At 45.6% G+C, this 14879-nt stretch overlaps 7 protein-coding genes across 7 annotated transcripts; 4 read left to right on the forward strand and 3 right to left on the reverse strand.

Moving 5' to 3' along the window:
* Positions 1-130: 130 nt before the first annotated feature.
* Positions 131-2158, reverse strand: FOBCDRAFT_298911 (fungal-specific transcription factor domain-containing protein; the record flags this gene model as incomplete). The annotated part of the gene is made up of 8 exons (XM_059611941.1): positions 131-166; positions 198-866; positions 933-1519; positions 1549-1570; positions 1636-1800; positions 1833-1883; positions 1919-2008; positions 2132-2158. The coding sequence occupies 8 exons, from the start codon at positions 2156-2158 to the stop codon at positions 131-133; spliced, it is 1647 nt and encodes a 548-aa protein (XP_059465901.1).
* Positions 2159-2645: 487 nt separating this feature from the next.
* On the forward strand, positions 2646-4030 carry FOBCDRAFT_264459 (uncharacterized protein; the record flags this gene model as incomplete). The annotated part of the gene is made up of 2 exons (XM_054706950.2): positions 2646-2717; positions 2783-4030. The coding sequence occupies 2 exons, from the start codon at positions 2646-2648 to the stop codon at positions 3911-3913; spliced, it is 1203 nt and encodes a 400-aa protein (XP_054562925.2). The 3' UTR covers positions 3914-4030.
* A 1110-nt stretch (positions 4031-5140) lies between these two features.
* Positions 5141-6609, reverse strand: FOBCDRAFT_253235 (uncharacterized protein; the record flags this gene model as incomplete). Its single annotated transcript, XM_031190755.3, has 4 exons — positions 5141-5242; positions 5453-5551; positions 5659-6306; positions 6355-6609. The coding sequence occupies 4 exons, from the start codon at positions 6607-6609 to the stop codon at positions 5141-5143; spliced, it is 1104 nt and encodes a 367-aa protein (XP_031034740.3).
* A 449-nt stretch (positions 6610-7058) lies between these two features.
* On the forward strand, positions 7059-8178 carry FOBCDRAFT_232030 (uncharacterized protein). The gene is made up of 2 exons (XM_059609881.1): positions 7059-7459; positions 7517-8178. The coding sequence occupies exons 1-2, from the start codon at positions 7180-7182 to the stop codon at positions 7864-7866; spliced, it is 630 nt and encodes a 209-aa protein (XP_059465902.1). The 5' UTR covers positions 7059-7179; the 3' UTR covers positions 7867-8178.
* Positions 8163-10008, reverse strand: FOBCDRAFT_232032 (uncharacterized protein). The gene has a single exon (XM_031190757.3). The coding sequence runs from the start codon at positions 9999-10001 to the stop codon at positions 8232-8234; it is 1770 nt and encodes a 589-aa protein (XP_031034742.3). The 5' UTR covers positions 10002-10008; the 3' UTR covers positions 8163-8231.
* Positions 10009-12267: 2259 nt separating this feature from the next.
* On the forward strand, positions 12268-12879 carry FOBCDRAFT_232033 (membrane-associated, eicosanoid/glutathione metabolism protein). The gene is made up of 2 exons (XM_054706952.2): positions 12268-12334; positions 12390-12879. The coding sequence occupies exon 2, from the start codon at positions 12395-12397 to the stop codon at positions 12827-12829; it is 435 nt and encodes a 144-aa protein (XP_054562927.1). The 5' UTR covers positions 12268-12334; positions 12390-12394; the 3' UTR covers positions 12830-12879.
* An 804-nt stretch (positions 12880-13683) lies between these two features.
* On the forward strand, positions 13684-14673 carry FOBCDRAFT_323291 (uncharacterized protein; the record flags this gene model as incomplete). Its single annotated transcript, XM_054706953.2, has 2 exons — positions 13684-14577; positions 14641-14673. 2 exons carry the CDS (start codon positions 13684-13686, stop codon positions 14671-14673), a joined length of 927 nt encoding a protein of 308 aa, XP_054562928.2.
* Positions 14674-14879: the final 206 nt, after the last annotated feature.

A 14879-nucleotide genomic window follows, 5' to 3' on the forward strand; every position in this document is an offset into this window, starting at 1 on the left:
GTCAAATTCCATCGGGCACAATTTGCTAGTACAGAGCATCATATAAGTAGACTATCAAATTCAAGCTCATGCATGATCTGTTTCCAATCCATGATAACCTTTCCAGGATCCAAACCACTTTGTTGGCTGATTACCTCGCGTCTTCGCCATATTTCATAAAGGACAACTTTTATCGAAGTTCGGCTTCCTATGCCTACAGATGTCGCCCAATTAACCCATTCTTGCGCTGTCGCCAAATCTTCCTGTGTGTATGCCTCGGCTGCGGCGATGAAGGCTGGCCATGCAGAAAAGTTCCCAGTACTGTTGGCGAGAAAGGCTGACACGTGACCCAAGGTATCGTGGACATGCTGTTGAATGGCGTGAGGGGGTACATCAAGCAATGTTCGGTAACAGTAAATATAAGTCGCAGATATGAATGCTTTTGCTTGATGCTTGGCCTCTGGAGGATTGTTGGGAATGAAACTGCTGTTACTTTGGACTGAATTGAGACATGAGAGGACTTCGTGAAGAAGCTCATTGCTCGTTGTCCGAGATATGTCACCAAGTGGTGCTTGGCTAAAGTGCGTGATTTTGGAGATGCATTCCAAAACGCAGCGTGGCGCCCCGATAGTGAAGATGAAATCAGGTGTGGATAACATCGCCAAAGGATCCGGGTTCCCAGCGTCAGGTGACTGACGATTAGCCTCGAAATCAGAGCGATTGAACCATTTAGAGGATCCGGCGATGATCTCTATCACGCCGAGGCTTTCTAGGGAAGAACGAGCCAAGTCTGACAAGATCCAGGGGTAGGCCTCACCGTACGACCAAAGAAGCGTCCTTGCTCCGCGTAAGTGGTGTTTCCAGTCTGTGGAATGACCGCGATAGGCCTGGGACATGGTCAGGGGAAATGAAGCTATAAAACGCCCAAAGTATGAATCCGTTCCTGGACATACCTCAGCAAACATCAAGCTCATGATAGAAGCTAGCATAGCCGAGGAGTCGGTTTTGCTATGCACCAAATCATGTGTTAGATGCGACAGTGCCGCATTGTAGTACCTTAGCGCAATGTTAGCCATCTTGGCATCGTTTCCAAGCAAATGGGCGATGTTGAAAGCTGAATGGGCTAGTATGGCCCTATAGAGGACTTTCTGGCCTGATAATGCAAGCTGTAAAGCGGCAGTGGCCCAATAGCATTGCCATGGATTGTAAGGATGTTCGTAAGGGAGCATTATGGAAGCTACGTGGGTGACGTAGTGATGGAATAAGAAACGCTCGTCCTGGAGCGGACCCGTGATTGAATCAAGGCCTTGCGGTGGAGGTTTCAACTCCTGCAAAAGCGTTGGATTAAGGGAGCTTCTCAATGGTGTCAAAATTTCAGGCCTCGATGAAAACACTGAGAATGGGTTATGACATTTAGGCGTCCAAGATGATCGCTCACGATAGATGTAGGCTTGGGTATGACAAGGGTTGTCATCGCAAGACAATATCAGGAGGTCCAAAAGTTCGCTAGATAAAGTTTCAAACCCTGCCCATGTTAATTCTGTTACGTATTAGCAAGAATACAACTACCAGGGACGTCCACGAATAGGACCTTGACAGGAACACAATGAGGGTCTCACATCATGAAGATAGCCCAGAGAGATTAACATTACATACCGCTGCGCAAAATACGCCGCCCATCGGTTTGAAAAGGCTTTGATTTGTCTTGTTCCATCCATGCGATCTTAGAATCGTAGCCAGAGCATTGGATGCCGATGCGTCGACAATTGAGACACCACGGACGTGTCTCGTCACACTGAATGGGTCAGCCTGGGTGGACCGCTAAACAGATGGGATTCATAACTAGTTCTCACCTTCACTTTACGTGATCGACATTTCCAGCAGCCCTGTATCACAATGATGAGCTGTTTTGACCTCGTGAGGTCTCATGCATACATACAGTAAACGTCCGATGGCGGCGCCGTGCACCCTGCGTTGGTGGCATATCTGGCATATTTAAGTCGGCTGCAGATTCTATGCAATTAGTCGCCTGAGCTGCAGGTAGTTTATGTTTAGTATGGAACTCAGTGAAAGATGATGACGTTTATGACTGTATGAATTGTCCTATGCAGTTGTAGTAGCTTTTGATTCGTCGCCGAGCCGTTATCGTCACCTGACTGATAACCGGATTAGGCTGCATTCATCCGTATCAGTTAAGGCAAAAAGTGAGATGCATATAATAATTCATTTTTCTTCTGAAATTTAATATAAAATAAAAATATATATAATAATGATGACTAACAATATTATACCTCTATCATGAATATATAAGAGAATAAGCTAATTTAATTTATTACTATAAGATTTACTAACATTACCTGTTCTTATTGTTTTTCAGATGTACCTAAATCAGATAGACTTTGCCAAGCGTTATCTCGTGTCTAAAAGCGCTTTGACTCTCACAGGCAATTGGTTAATGACCGCTGATAGCTTTTGAGCCTCGCGCCAGGGCGCGGGAAGACAGATAGAGCTTAGTAACTGCTGAATAATATAGATTCGAAGACATGGGCTATGCAATAAAACCCCAGCTCCCACAATGGCTTGGGCGTTTATCTGGGAGGTCCCCCTCACTTGTCTGACGATCAATACGGGCCAAAACAGGGCATACACAAGCGAGGGGCCCTATCATGACGGGAACCCGACACTCCTACATTAAGTCGAGGTCCGGCTGCCAGAATTGCAAAAGAAGAAAAGTCAAGGTATCTGATAACTGCACCGCTTAACCGTCGTCATTCCCCCAGCTGACGCCTATACCCTATTCTAGTGTGGCGAGGAGACACCATCTTGCCGCAACTGTGAGAGACGTGGGAAGGTGTGCAGCTTCCTGGGAAGTTCGGCCTCCTTGGCCGCCAATCCATCTTCAGCCTTGCCTCACGCTCAATTGCCCATCGGCAGCGCTGTCTCGCTGCCGATACCGCGACCGCCAGGTACTGGTGATGTCGGCTTTGGGCCGGCAGGCCTCACAATGCTAGATATGGAGCTTCTACATCACTACAGTATATCCACCGCACTAACGCTATCTCTTGATCTGACCTCGGGCAACTATTTCCTTCGGAGCATTCCGCAGCTGGGCTTCTCCCATACATATGTCCTCCATTCCGTCCTGGCACTGGCATCGTCGCACGTGGCGCATCTCCGACCAGAGTCGCGCCAATACTACTACGATCACTCCAGAGCTCGCCATACCGCAGCCACGTCTATGGCCACGCCACTCTTGTCTGACATCTCGGCAGCCAATGCAATCCCTTTGTTCTGTTTCAGTTTGACAACCGTGTTTATTGCCTTTGGGAGCCTCAGAGATGAAGATCATGTGCCCTTCCAAGCGAGTTCCCTCATACCAAGTTGGCTGGTCCTTTTCCGCGGCTTGCGCACCATATTGGAAGCAAATAACGGTGCTCTCTTCTCATCACCTGTTTCCTTTCTTTTCAAAACTACCGAGGTCAAGAGGTCATGGGAATTCAAGCAAGCAGACATGAGGGCTCTACTAGAGTTCCAAGGATTTATCAAAACCAGTACTTCAGAGGAAGACGAACAAACACGACAACTGTTGCTTGATGCCTTTCAAGAAGTCAGACGGGCCTTGTATTTCTTCTACGACGGGAACTTTGGCAACGAAGTTAAAAACCGCAGCTTGTTTACCTGGATGTACAAGATTTCAGATGGATTCCTGTCGCTAGTTCAGCAGGGAAACAGAAAAGCACTCTGCATCTTAGGCTTTGCTTGCGTGCTTGTCCACCAACTTGAGTGCAACTGGTGGTGTCAGGGCTGGGGGATACGCTGGATTGAGCGCGTATATGCGTCTTTGGATAGCGTCCATCGTTTCTGGATAGCATGGCCAATTAAAGAGATTGGATGGGTACCCAAGCGCGAGACGGCCGAATCCAAGAACATATAACACCGCACAACCTTACCTTCATTCAATGCTTCAACAACATATGCGCCAGGAGCGGCTTTCTTTAATGCCGAAAATACAGATTTCGAATTTGTAATAATCACCTAATTTATAACCCAAAAGGTAGCCAATAATCGTGATATGCAAGGTGATACGAGAATCGCCACTAAAGCTCAATAAGCATCGAATAACTTCGTTCTAATAGCCTCTCTAAGAGGAGGATACACAGTACGAGTCTATATTTAGATATAAATCGTCCCTAAATATCGCCCTGTCTACCACAGATCTATTTCCTATTTAATGCACAAGGCTGCTATATTATCTTAGTGTTTCATAATAGATTTATTTCTCTTAGAAGTGGCTAATTTACTTCTCATTGGTTTCGACGACAAACATTAATAAAGCATATTACTGCAATGAGGGTTTCTTAAAACCTCGATGGTTAACTCCGAGGTAATGAATTTTCCCTGATATACGGCGCCGAGAAAAGGTTAGAAAATTTTTTGCCTTGGTTGCCTGGCCCAAAATGGCGCGAATTGGTTACTTACTCGGGCCAACGCTCAAGTCGGGATTTTTGGTGGCTTGACTTAGGGGGGGTCAAGTCAGCGGGCTTGGCTTGGCTTGACTTGTCTGAAAGTCTTGCATTGAAAAGGCTAGGCCTAAATAGGCTATATCAGCCCCTTAGGGCCGGAAAATTATAGCTGGCTGAGCTAGGAGAAAAAGCCTACCCTAGATCTCTATTTTCTCTCTATTTTCTATTAATATAAGGTACTTATAAACTACTAAAACTATTAGTAAATTGAACCGAATTCAAGTCAGAAGGTAAATAGATTTGACTTGCTAAAAATTGAGCCGACTTGCAAGTCGGGGGGTGGGATTGAATTGAGTTGAACCGACTTGGATTGTTTGGAGCGTTGCTTGTTCCTATCCATCGTCTCGCAAGGAAGTATAAATCTTAATGACGCAAAGTGACTTCGAACTTAAGAAGGCTTACCCACCCAAGGCGTTAAGTATAAACTTCCATTGGCTGCTCTTGTTTATTTTGATCTCGCAGGCTTCAAAGGCAAGTAACTCTTTGCCCATCCATAACTCATCAGTTCGAGATATTAACTATTTGGTGCCCTGAGCTATCAGCTACCCTTAATATGACCTGGTCTCATTATATCTTATGTCTCCCGTTTCTCTGTGTTGGAGGCATGTCATGAGGCACCAAACCAGGTAATGCTAACTTTAATAATGCTTCGGAAGTACGATGCGCTCTCTCGTGAGAATGACAAACGTGCTCGTTCCACCAGAATACCTCAAAGCATATGCCATACCCTCGAGAGCCACCTATCGCGGATACTCAGAATATAACCAGCTCCTTATCCATCAGATTTCTGGCAAATGCGACACTTCTAGGCGCTTGGTTCAGGTTTCAACCCAAAGCTTCACTTATGCGCAATTGGGCCGTTAAATTAATCCAAACATCTTTGGCTCGGCAACCATAGTCCCGATGATGGTTTTGGGGAGCTGATGGAAGCTTGACCTGCGGCTACTTACGTAGGCCCGTAACCCTATGCCTCTGAGTATTACCGCCATGGAGCCGACGATGTTTGAGATATTAGCTGTATAGTGCCCGCCCAAGAGCGAGACAATCACCTTTACATATATAGAATATTATAAAACAGGGGATTGTATTTTAATAACCCGTGTTAGCAGCCTGAAGTTTTAAAAAGGCAAGTGAGCTACCCCTGCTTGGGTAATACATATCCACTTTGGGTCTCAAGGTAAGTTCCAAACTTGACCAAGTGCGGATGGTTGCTTCTGAGCTCCTGGAGGTTTGCATCAAAGCCCTCTTCCTGCATCCACTTAAACATCGCACCAATGCCCTTGAGGAAAAACAACACAAGCCAAGCAACAATTCTGAAAGTAAGGGGTATACCCTGACCGGTCTTCTCCTCAAAGATCATGGAGGCTTGATCAAAAGTCAACTCATCGCCAGCAAGGGAAATAGCTTGACCTTTGTAGCGTTCCGGAGCCATGAATGCTTGAGCGGCAAAGTATCCTATGTCAGAAACAGCGATGAGTTGAAGTGGCTTGTTCTTGAGGGCGATTTTCCAACACGTGAGAAACATCTTGGCTTGGAACCCTGGTTTGTAGTTATCCATGAATCCAGTTGGTCGAAGAAAAGTCCAATCCATATTCGCCAATGGAGCCTTTTCAACTAGATAATGCTCTATGTCATATTTACTGGCAAAGTGCGGAACTGGCGTGCGATTGTTGAACGACCGATCACCACCGCGGTCGACAGAGCCGTACACAAAGAACCTCACTTTGTGATTGATACATTCGTCGATGAATGCTGTTGCTTGTTTGACCTCCTGCTCCGGTGTCTGGTTGCTGGCAAGCGGATTCTGGTACCTGGTCAGATGATGAAAGTTCTACCGGGGACTGTGACTAACCTGAACAAAATAGACCCCCCATACTGGTCCAGAAACGATATCTTCAGCGTTTTTGAAGAGAGCTACAGGATCGTCAAGATCTCCTTGTATGAGCTTGATCTCAGACGACTTTTGAGCGAGCATCTGGGCCGTTGAGGACACAGGATCGCGGGTCACGGCGAGAATAGTGAAAGAGGCATCTGATTGTAGAAGATTGTCAATCACTGCGCCACCCTGGTTCCCAGTAGCCCCAACTACCAGAATTGCTTTAGCCATGGTGATTTATCGGAAGAAGAAAAAGAAAGTCAGGATGTGGTCAAGATGAGAGAGGGTGCCTTTGAGACTGTTTGGTCTTGGCTGCGGCGTGTATTTAAACGGTCGTGTTATAAATGAGGTTAAATGAAGTATCTGGAGCGACGCAAAACGAAATGTCCTAAAGGGAGGCATAAAGCAGCAGAACTTATACCCGAAATGTCGCAGAAGATAAGAGTCCGAATGCCGTAGTCAAATTTGGATTGAGTTTCGCCGGCCGGATGTAAACGCACCGGAGATTATCGGCCGAGACGGCATTTACGCCCGGCCTCGCCGGCCATCGTGAAAGGAATTAACGGCCGAGGAATTGTGGGGAAAACAGATTCTGACCAATAGCAACAAACATTCCCGTGTTGCGGACAAAGACTAGACACTGCTTTCTCCAAACCTGTTATTTATTTTCAGCTTTACATCTCCGCTATAGGTCTATAAAAACGCTGGAAAGCAAAATACTACTGGACTTTCAACTTGTCTCGCATTCTTCTTCCATTAACATTATTCTCTACATCAACTCTAACAAACAAGCTTGGCAAAATGGACGGACGAAAGCTTGTGCTTGTGACAGGCGCCAACACCGGTCTCGGGTTCCAAATTGTCAAGGCCATTTGCAGCTCCGATACAGAATACGAGGTATTGGTCGGAGGTAGATCTATCCAAAAGGCTGAGCAGGCCATCACGAGCCTCAAGGAGCAGTTTCCCTCCAGCCATCTTCATGCTATTCAAGCTGACATTGAAGATGATGCATCCATTGTCTCTGCATTTGAATATGTGAAGACCAAGTATGGAAAACTCGATGCTCTCATAAATAACGCAGGTGAGTTTAGTCTCTTCAAGAATGCTTCCGCAATACTGACCGGGCAATGCATCAAAGGTGTCCAATTAGACCAACAACTGGCCGCTGGCAAGATGTCAGCAAGAGAGATGTGGAACAAAACCTATGATATCAACGTCACCGGGACCCATCTCTTGACTTGGACTTTCGCCCCGTTGCTCCTCGAATCCAGCGATCCCCGCCTTATGTTCATCGCTAGCGGTACATCTTCTCTTACCACGTCTGAAAATCCAGACTTCCCTGTCAATAGGCAGCCCAGCAAAGGGTGGCCCAAGACCCTAACTAACTTGGATTTGCCCGCATACCGAAGCAGTAAGACTGGAATGAACATGATGATGAGGTACCATATAGTCAGGCCAATGCGAGAGATTAAGCTAACCCCAAGTTAGGGAGTGGTTCAGGATTCTTGGTCAGGACGGCGTTAAAGTATGGGCTATTAGTCCTGGATACCTGGCAACCGGCCTTGGTCTTGGCCAAGAGACGAACAAAGCACAAGGCGCGATTGATCCTGCGATTGGGGCTGCGATTGTCAAGGATGTTTTAATTGGCGCGAGGGATAAAGATGTTGGCAAAGTCGTATCAAAGCAAGGCATTCAGCCTTGGTAGAGCTCAATTCTCATTCATAGGTCCAGAGCCGGGGTTGCTAGAGACTCAGCTTGAATCACAGACTGAGTCAAGGATTCAATAACAAGTTCATTTCTGGAGCTTTAGTGGAATATGTCCCCTAAACCTTGGTTTTTGATCTAGCCAACATTCAATGATGAGAGGTATCGAACAGTTCGTCGAGATAGTCCCAGTTGGTTTGGTTTAATAGCTGGGTCTCACTCCATTTCCAGCTCGATCCCTCTCTGTCATTTGAGGATGGTCTCATGGCGTTTATCGGTTGTAACGTATTCATATCAGGCAGTAACTGCATGCGCTCGCCACTTTGTTGCTCCTCCAAATGAATAACAGTGGCTTCCACTATTGATAAAACTCTAGATCGTGCTCTTGCTCCATCTTCCGATTGTTCCATTTGGATCACTGTTCTGGCTCTCTCTAAAAGAAGCTTTGTTCCCGGCTCGTCGATATGGAATCCATCCGTTGCCTGGTTTGTTGCATAAGCCACAAGACATAGTGTAGTTACACCGAGTAGGAAGTCATGCCAAGTGATGCTCTTCATAAGCCATTCCTCGGTATCCAGCTGACCTCCAGGCTTACACTCCTCATAAACACGCAGGAGATCAGATACCAAGGCAGATGACGCGGCATAGCATTCTCGGACGCTCTTGTCTCTATGTCTGGTCACATGTGGACGATGAAGAACACAGAGACATTTGTAGTATACAAAAGAGATACAAAGACGAGCGACAATAAGTTGGGGATGATCGATTATACAATTTTCGATTGGCCGAGGCTGATATAATTCCGGTAGGGCTTTGTATAAACCTTTCAGTTCGGTGTCTAAAGCGTCGATTTCACTATCCTTTGCTTCGTGTAAACGATCCATCAGCACATGTTGAAAGATCTTGTCGAATATTGTCATAAATCCGTGCTTCAGGATGCAAAATGTCACACCAGTCACCTCGGTATTGGGCCGTGAGGCAGGAAGTTGAGTGCTATCTTCGTCAAAGTCGGAGTCGAGGAGATTGCTTGGAGCCTGTGTGTTTGAGACTGATAAGACGATTCTACTCGGAACACCCAGGTGGAATGATACCAGAAGATCAAGCTGTAAGAACATACTCCATGCCCTACGTCGCATTTCTGCTGCGAAGGGACTCAAGCTTGGGACGCTGCGCTCTCTGTGATAGCCTGAAACCGTGGCTATATGGGCAAGCATGCTGAGAAGAGAACCCATGTCTGGAGAGATTTCTAGACAAGTGACGAAACGTGATTGAAGGTAAAGCAGGAGTGCTTCAAAGCAGAAGGGCTTGGGACGGAAATACTTGCCCAAAGCAAGACACTGGGCAGCAGCAATTGTAAATCCATGCCCTGGTACCTCGTTTTCTCTACTGGTCCGGGAAATATTGGCGGCCATGAACAGCATTGAAAAGAGTATCGAGATCCAGAGGGGTGATGCTGCAGCAGGGTCATTCCAAAAAGTCTCATACTGCCTCCGAAATTGCACTGCGTGTATGAACGGCGTGATGTACAGCCGAACTCGGAAGTATGCAGAGACCAGGCGGTCGGTATCCCTTCGCGAGGGAAGATGAGTGTTAAGTACTTGTTCGATACTCAGAGCTTGCGAGAGACCGGCACCAAACATGACACCTATGCCCATCCCGGCTTCTAATTGAGGAGCGCTGACGTCTTCAGCATCTGTAGAATTGTCCTCGAAAGAATCTAGTGTAGACCTGAGCGCTTGTATATCATCTAGCATGGCTGACCAGTGTGTTGTGCCGCTTTCAGTCTGGTAACAAAGGTCAGAACGCGAAGATGACGACGCAGTCGCATGTTCCGCGATGCCCGGATCTGGTGGCAACGCAGCACATGGAGTGGCATCTTGAACTCCGTCATTGGTAGCCGAGCGTTGTCCCGCAAGCATTCCGACGAGGTACTCCAGATGTTCAAGGCGTGCTTGGGCCTGGGCTTGGCGGACACGGTCGCGCTCCGAGTTATCGGGGGAAACTTCGTAGGAGCAGGATTGAATATCTCTCCTGCGAACACAGCTGCCACAGGGGCTTTCACGATCACATCTGAGCTTCCTCTGTCGGCATGCTGTACAAGCCAGCCGCTCCCTATGCTTTTTCAACCTCGAACCAGAGCTCATGGTTTGATGGAGGACAAAATCTATTCAGTGATGACTAACGAACAGAGCTGACTTTTTATGAGGGGTCTTCAGGTCCACGCGATGCTTCACCGAGTGCTAATCCATAACAGGGCTAGTGCATGTCTATAACTTCTGCGGAAATAATTATAAGTGCCCGGCGCTAAATCAAAGTCGGGATTGGCAGCTTCCGAGGCTCGTACAGCATAATTCAGGGATGACTGCAAGCCTGAGGCCCAGGTACTTGAGGCCTGCCGCTTTGTTATCGGCAAGGGTTGAAAATATACACAAGTTGCCATTTTCATCCATGCCCGGGTCCACCGGTGCAACCAGCAACTTATTTCGATACCGCAAAATTTGACTATTTTGTTCTGGACAAAAGCGAAAGGAGGCAACATAGAGAGCACAATACGGCCTAATATTCTTCATGCTTTGCGGTACATGTAACGGTGTTTCCCTGCTATGCTCTGCGCTGCTTCCCTCCCTACCTGTTGTCTCTTCTTTTACATTGTTTTCTTGCAAACGGATGCGCGTCTGTAAGTCCAACAAGGCTAGCGTGTAATTATAAATTAATTCTGGTTGTTCTCTCCATATTCCTTGCCAACAGCCCAACTCCAGACGAAAGAATCTCATTTCCAGTGTTCTCGCTAGGTTATCGGCAGGCTCTGCTGGAGGTTGGGAATGGGGCTGTAATGGCGACAGAATGATCTCCTAATGATTAAAGAAGCACCATTTGCGACATTCGTGCCTGTGCAGACCAAGAATCACAATGCTGGGGATTCTCAGGGATACAATATGCCGTATGCAGAAGTTGATACGTTGTGACATTTCGCGACTTAAATCACACGAATGGAATATAATACATAAGCTCATAATGAATTAAACAAGATAACCCCTTGGGCGACACTTGAGCTTTGATTATGCTTTTTAAGTAATTGCTAGGAAAGAAAATGATAGATGGTGATAGTTTATAGATAGGTAGCTTCTGCTTTTAGTAGGCTCTTAGATGTGGTCTGGGCCGTGGAAGCCTCGAATAGGTTGGGACAACCCTGACCCTAACACTGACTAAATATATATTATAGATAGGACTTATAATAATTTATATATTAGGTATTAAAATATAACTTCTAAGAGTCCCTAAAACACTAAAGTAATAGCAGCTAATTTATAAGCTGCCTATCTTTGAATATCTTAATCATTCTAGCTAGATAAATCTAATAGTTAGAAAAATAGCATACTTAGCAAATCTATTATTTACAGCTACAAATTACTTACTATAACAGTTATGGCAAGCATTCCAGGATAAGAGGTCTAGCTTCGTTAGTGGGGTCAGATGGATGTCTGCGGTGACAGATATAATAATATTATATAAAACTCTTATATTAAAAAAAGGTAAATGAGCTAATTTACTATTATAATAAATAATAGGGTTAAGTCCTTGGTTTTGCTCCTGTAATTCTTAATTACATCTAGTGCCCAAGGGAAATGTCGTACTGCGTTTATGTCTGCTGATGTCAAGCTTTGAGAAGCTAATTCATGTTTGTCGAATCAGCCAGCGTCACTAACCTCCTAATACTATGCTTGATTAGCAAGGCGCAGGCCACGAGTCATATACCCTTGAATAACATTGGTCGACTATCTGATTCAAAGCTGAAGAGACTGTGAATCTCTCAGACTTTGGCGCCGGGGAGATAGGGGAAGCCGGGGAAGTCGGCTATGTCGTATGTTTGGCGGTATCTCCGGCTATTCATTACCCGCCTGGCATGGTACATTAGTCAGTGTGGCTACTATCCCCTCTTTTTACCCTGTATGGTGCTACGCCCGCGCGCTATCAACTTTATAATCCTGGTAATTCCGCGGTAAAAATGTACTTTTACATTTAGCTATCTTGAAATTTTATATATCTTTGATAAAAGTGGAAGAAACTAGAAGTATGAGATTAACCTTTACATATCCGTTAACTCCGGGCTTAATTACTAAGTAGTAAAAGAAAGGATATAGTTAGCAATTTAGTATTTAACATAACAATAGACTCGCACTACCTAAATCCTCTTCTCAATCTAAATCACATATTCTCTGCTATTGTATGTAACTCTTTACCTATAATCAAGGTAGTTATGCCTACTCATACAGCTAGTCAACTGCCATCTAATGACCATTATCTAGTCATCATGCCTCAAATCGCCAACCAACCCCTCCTCGGCCCCCTTGTCAGCCTCAATGCTTGGACCTATGCTATGGAAGCCCTACTCTACAAACGCCGAACTCCAGCCCTCAAAAAGTACAATATCAGCTTCGATCCAGAGATTGTTAAGCAGGAGAAGGCAACAAAGTTGCCTGCTTTTGTGCAGTGGCCGGCAGATAACTTCAATAACCTGCTCGAGCAACCGACCCAGTTCTACGCTATTTCTCTTGCGTTAAACTTGTTGAATATCAAGGATAAGACTACAGTACGTTTAGCATGGGGCTACGTCGGTCTGAGAATCATCCATAGTCTGGTCCATGTATCGACTAATAATGTTCTCATCCGCTTTCCGGTTTTTGCCGCCAGTTCACTCGTGCTTGTTGGAATGACGGTCAAGGCCGCGCTGGAGCTTTGGTTTTAGAAGATGGATTAAATGTATAGAAAGAGATTATGTTTCTTATAGCATAGCTACCTTAGGAATAGTCTCTCAATCGGCTGGTAGCGGCGTCTGTATAATTACTGACCTGACAAAAAGAGGGTCGATTTCAACACCTACTAATTAGTTACATTAGCAGTAACTACTACTATAATATGTAATGATCCCGTGCTCAGTCCAAGACGGAATTGGTGTATAGTAATACCTGTTTCTTTGCTTATGAGCTAAATTTTATCGCTATTATGAGGGGTGAAGGCTTTACTTCTAACCCAAAAAACATTCCTATTCGAGGACAGGATCTAAGCTACAGTAATAAGAATCCTAGAACAATACCGCCCATTTCCAATATTCGGTTGCATTTCGAATATGCCTTTATAGAGTATCTAAGGGTTCTAGTTGTGTTTCTTATATTTTCCCAATTCTCAATAGGTTACCACTGTGGACCATGAAACTCGTAGGATATTGATAATAATTGAATATCCTCTTTGAAGGTCAACTTGTAAATTAAAAAAATTAAAAAAAAGAGCATGCTCTCAAGATACAGGGAGTCGTGGAGCCGTAAGTAGAGGTTTGATGGCTGGCGGTTCTCATCCCGAACTCTGCCGACTACTCCCCGAAAGCGCGGAAATATTGCACTACCCTCCACATAAAAATTCAACCGAAGAAGCCAACGGGAATTAGAGACTTTTAAGTCCGAAAATCCTGATCATTGTGTGGGTATAATCTAGGGTATGATGCTAAATTTCTAATACGTTTTCCCTATCAAGAGCTATAAATGAATTGCTTCTCGGCCAAGTCGTATTGGTGCTAAATCTTCTCAGAAAAACAACTGCAGCATAATGAGCTCTAACGTGCTTGTACTGGGAGCTGGTGAGCTCGGTACTTCCATCTTAAAGGAATTGGCAAAGCATCCTTTGAGGGGCAACACAACGCTGTCTGTGTTACTGCGCCCATCATCCATCAATTCAACAGTGGCGGAAAAGAAAAAGCAGATCGAGCAATTGCAAACGCTCGGTATCAAGCCACAGCCCGGTGACGTCGAGTCTCCCACGTCGGAGCTCGCTGCCGTATTCCGCAACTATGACACCATCATCTCTTGTAATGGCATGGGTCGACCATCCGGGACCCAAACCAAACTAGCAGATGCTGTGATTGAAGCAGGTGTAAAGCGATACTTCCCGTGGCAATTCGGGATGGACTACGATGACATTGGAACGGGAAGCGATCAGGACCGATTTGACGAGCAGATTGATGTGCGGAAGAAGCTTAGGGCGCAGGACAAGACGGAATGGATCATCGTTTCGACAGGACTCTTCATGAGTTTCTTATTCTTACCGGACTTTGGGGTTATCGACCTCGAACAGAAGGTCACTCGCGGCCTAGGCAGCTGGGACACCAAGATTACCGTCACCGTGCCACGAGATATTGGCAGGGTAACGGCAGATATAGTGTTCGACCCACGAGGAATAAAAAATGAGGTCGTTCATATTGCTGGTGATACTCTATCATACAAGGAGATCGCTGATCAGGTAGACGATCGGTTCGGAGAGGGCATATTTAAAAGGGAGCTCTGGGATATGGAGACGTTGAAGAAGCAGCTTGCAGAGGGCCAGCCTGTGGCGAAATACAAGGCTACTTTTGCAGCTGGTAGGGGCGTTGCTTGGGACAAGGAGAAGACGCTGAATGTGGCGAGAGGGATTCAGATGACTGGGCTAAGAAAATATCTCAAGAATGTAAACTTGCCATAGTTATAGATTGCCGACTTTCGTTAGGATAGACTAACAAAATAACACTAGAGCATTCATCGCCACTTCAAGGTCAACTTGTAATAGTATCCCGAGCGAAGGGAAAAGAGGAATTGCCTTCAAGTTTAGGCTGACTGGTTTAGACTGACTGATAGCAAGTGAGACGCATGCTGGATAACAGCTACCTATGATAGCTCATTGCTCGTCATCTATGCATGTCGAGTTTAAGTCAACAAATAGAAATTGCAAGCATCAGCCCAGGTCCAAGAAAAGCCTTATGCTAAAGCGAT

Source organism: Fusarium oxysporum, chromosome IX (genome assembly GCF_013085055.1).
Source record: "Fusarium oxysporum Fo47 chromosome IX, complete sequence".
Classification (NCBI taxonomy): Eukaryota; Fungi; Ascomycota; class Sordariomycetes; order Hypocreales; family Nectriaceae; genus Fusarium; species Fusarium oxysporum.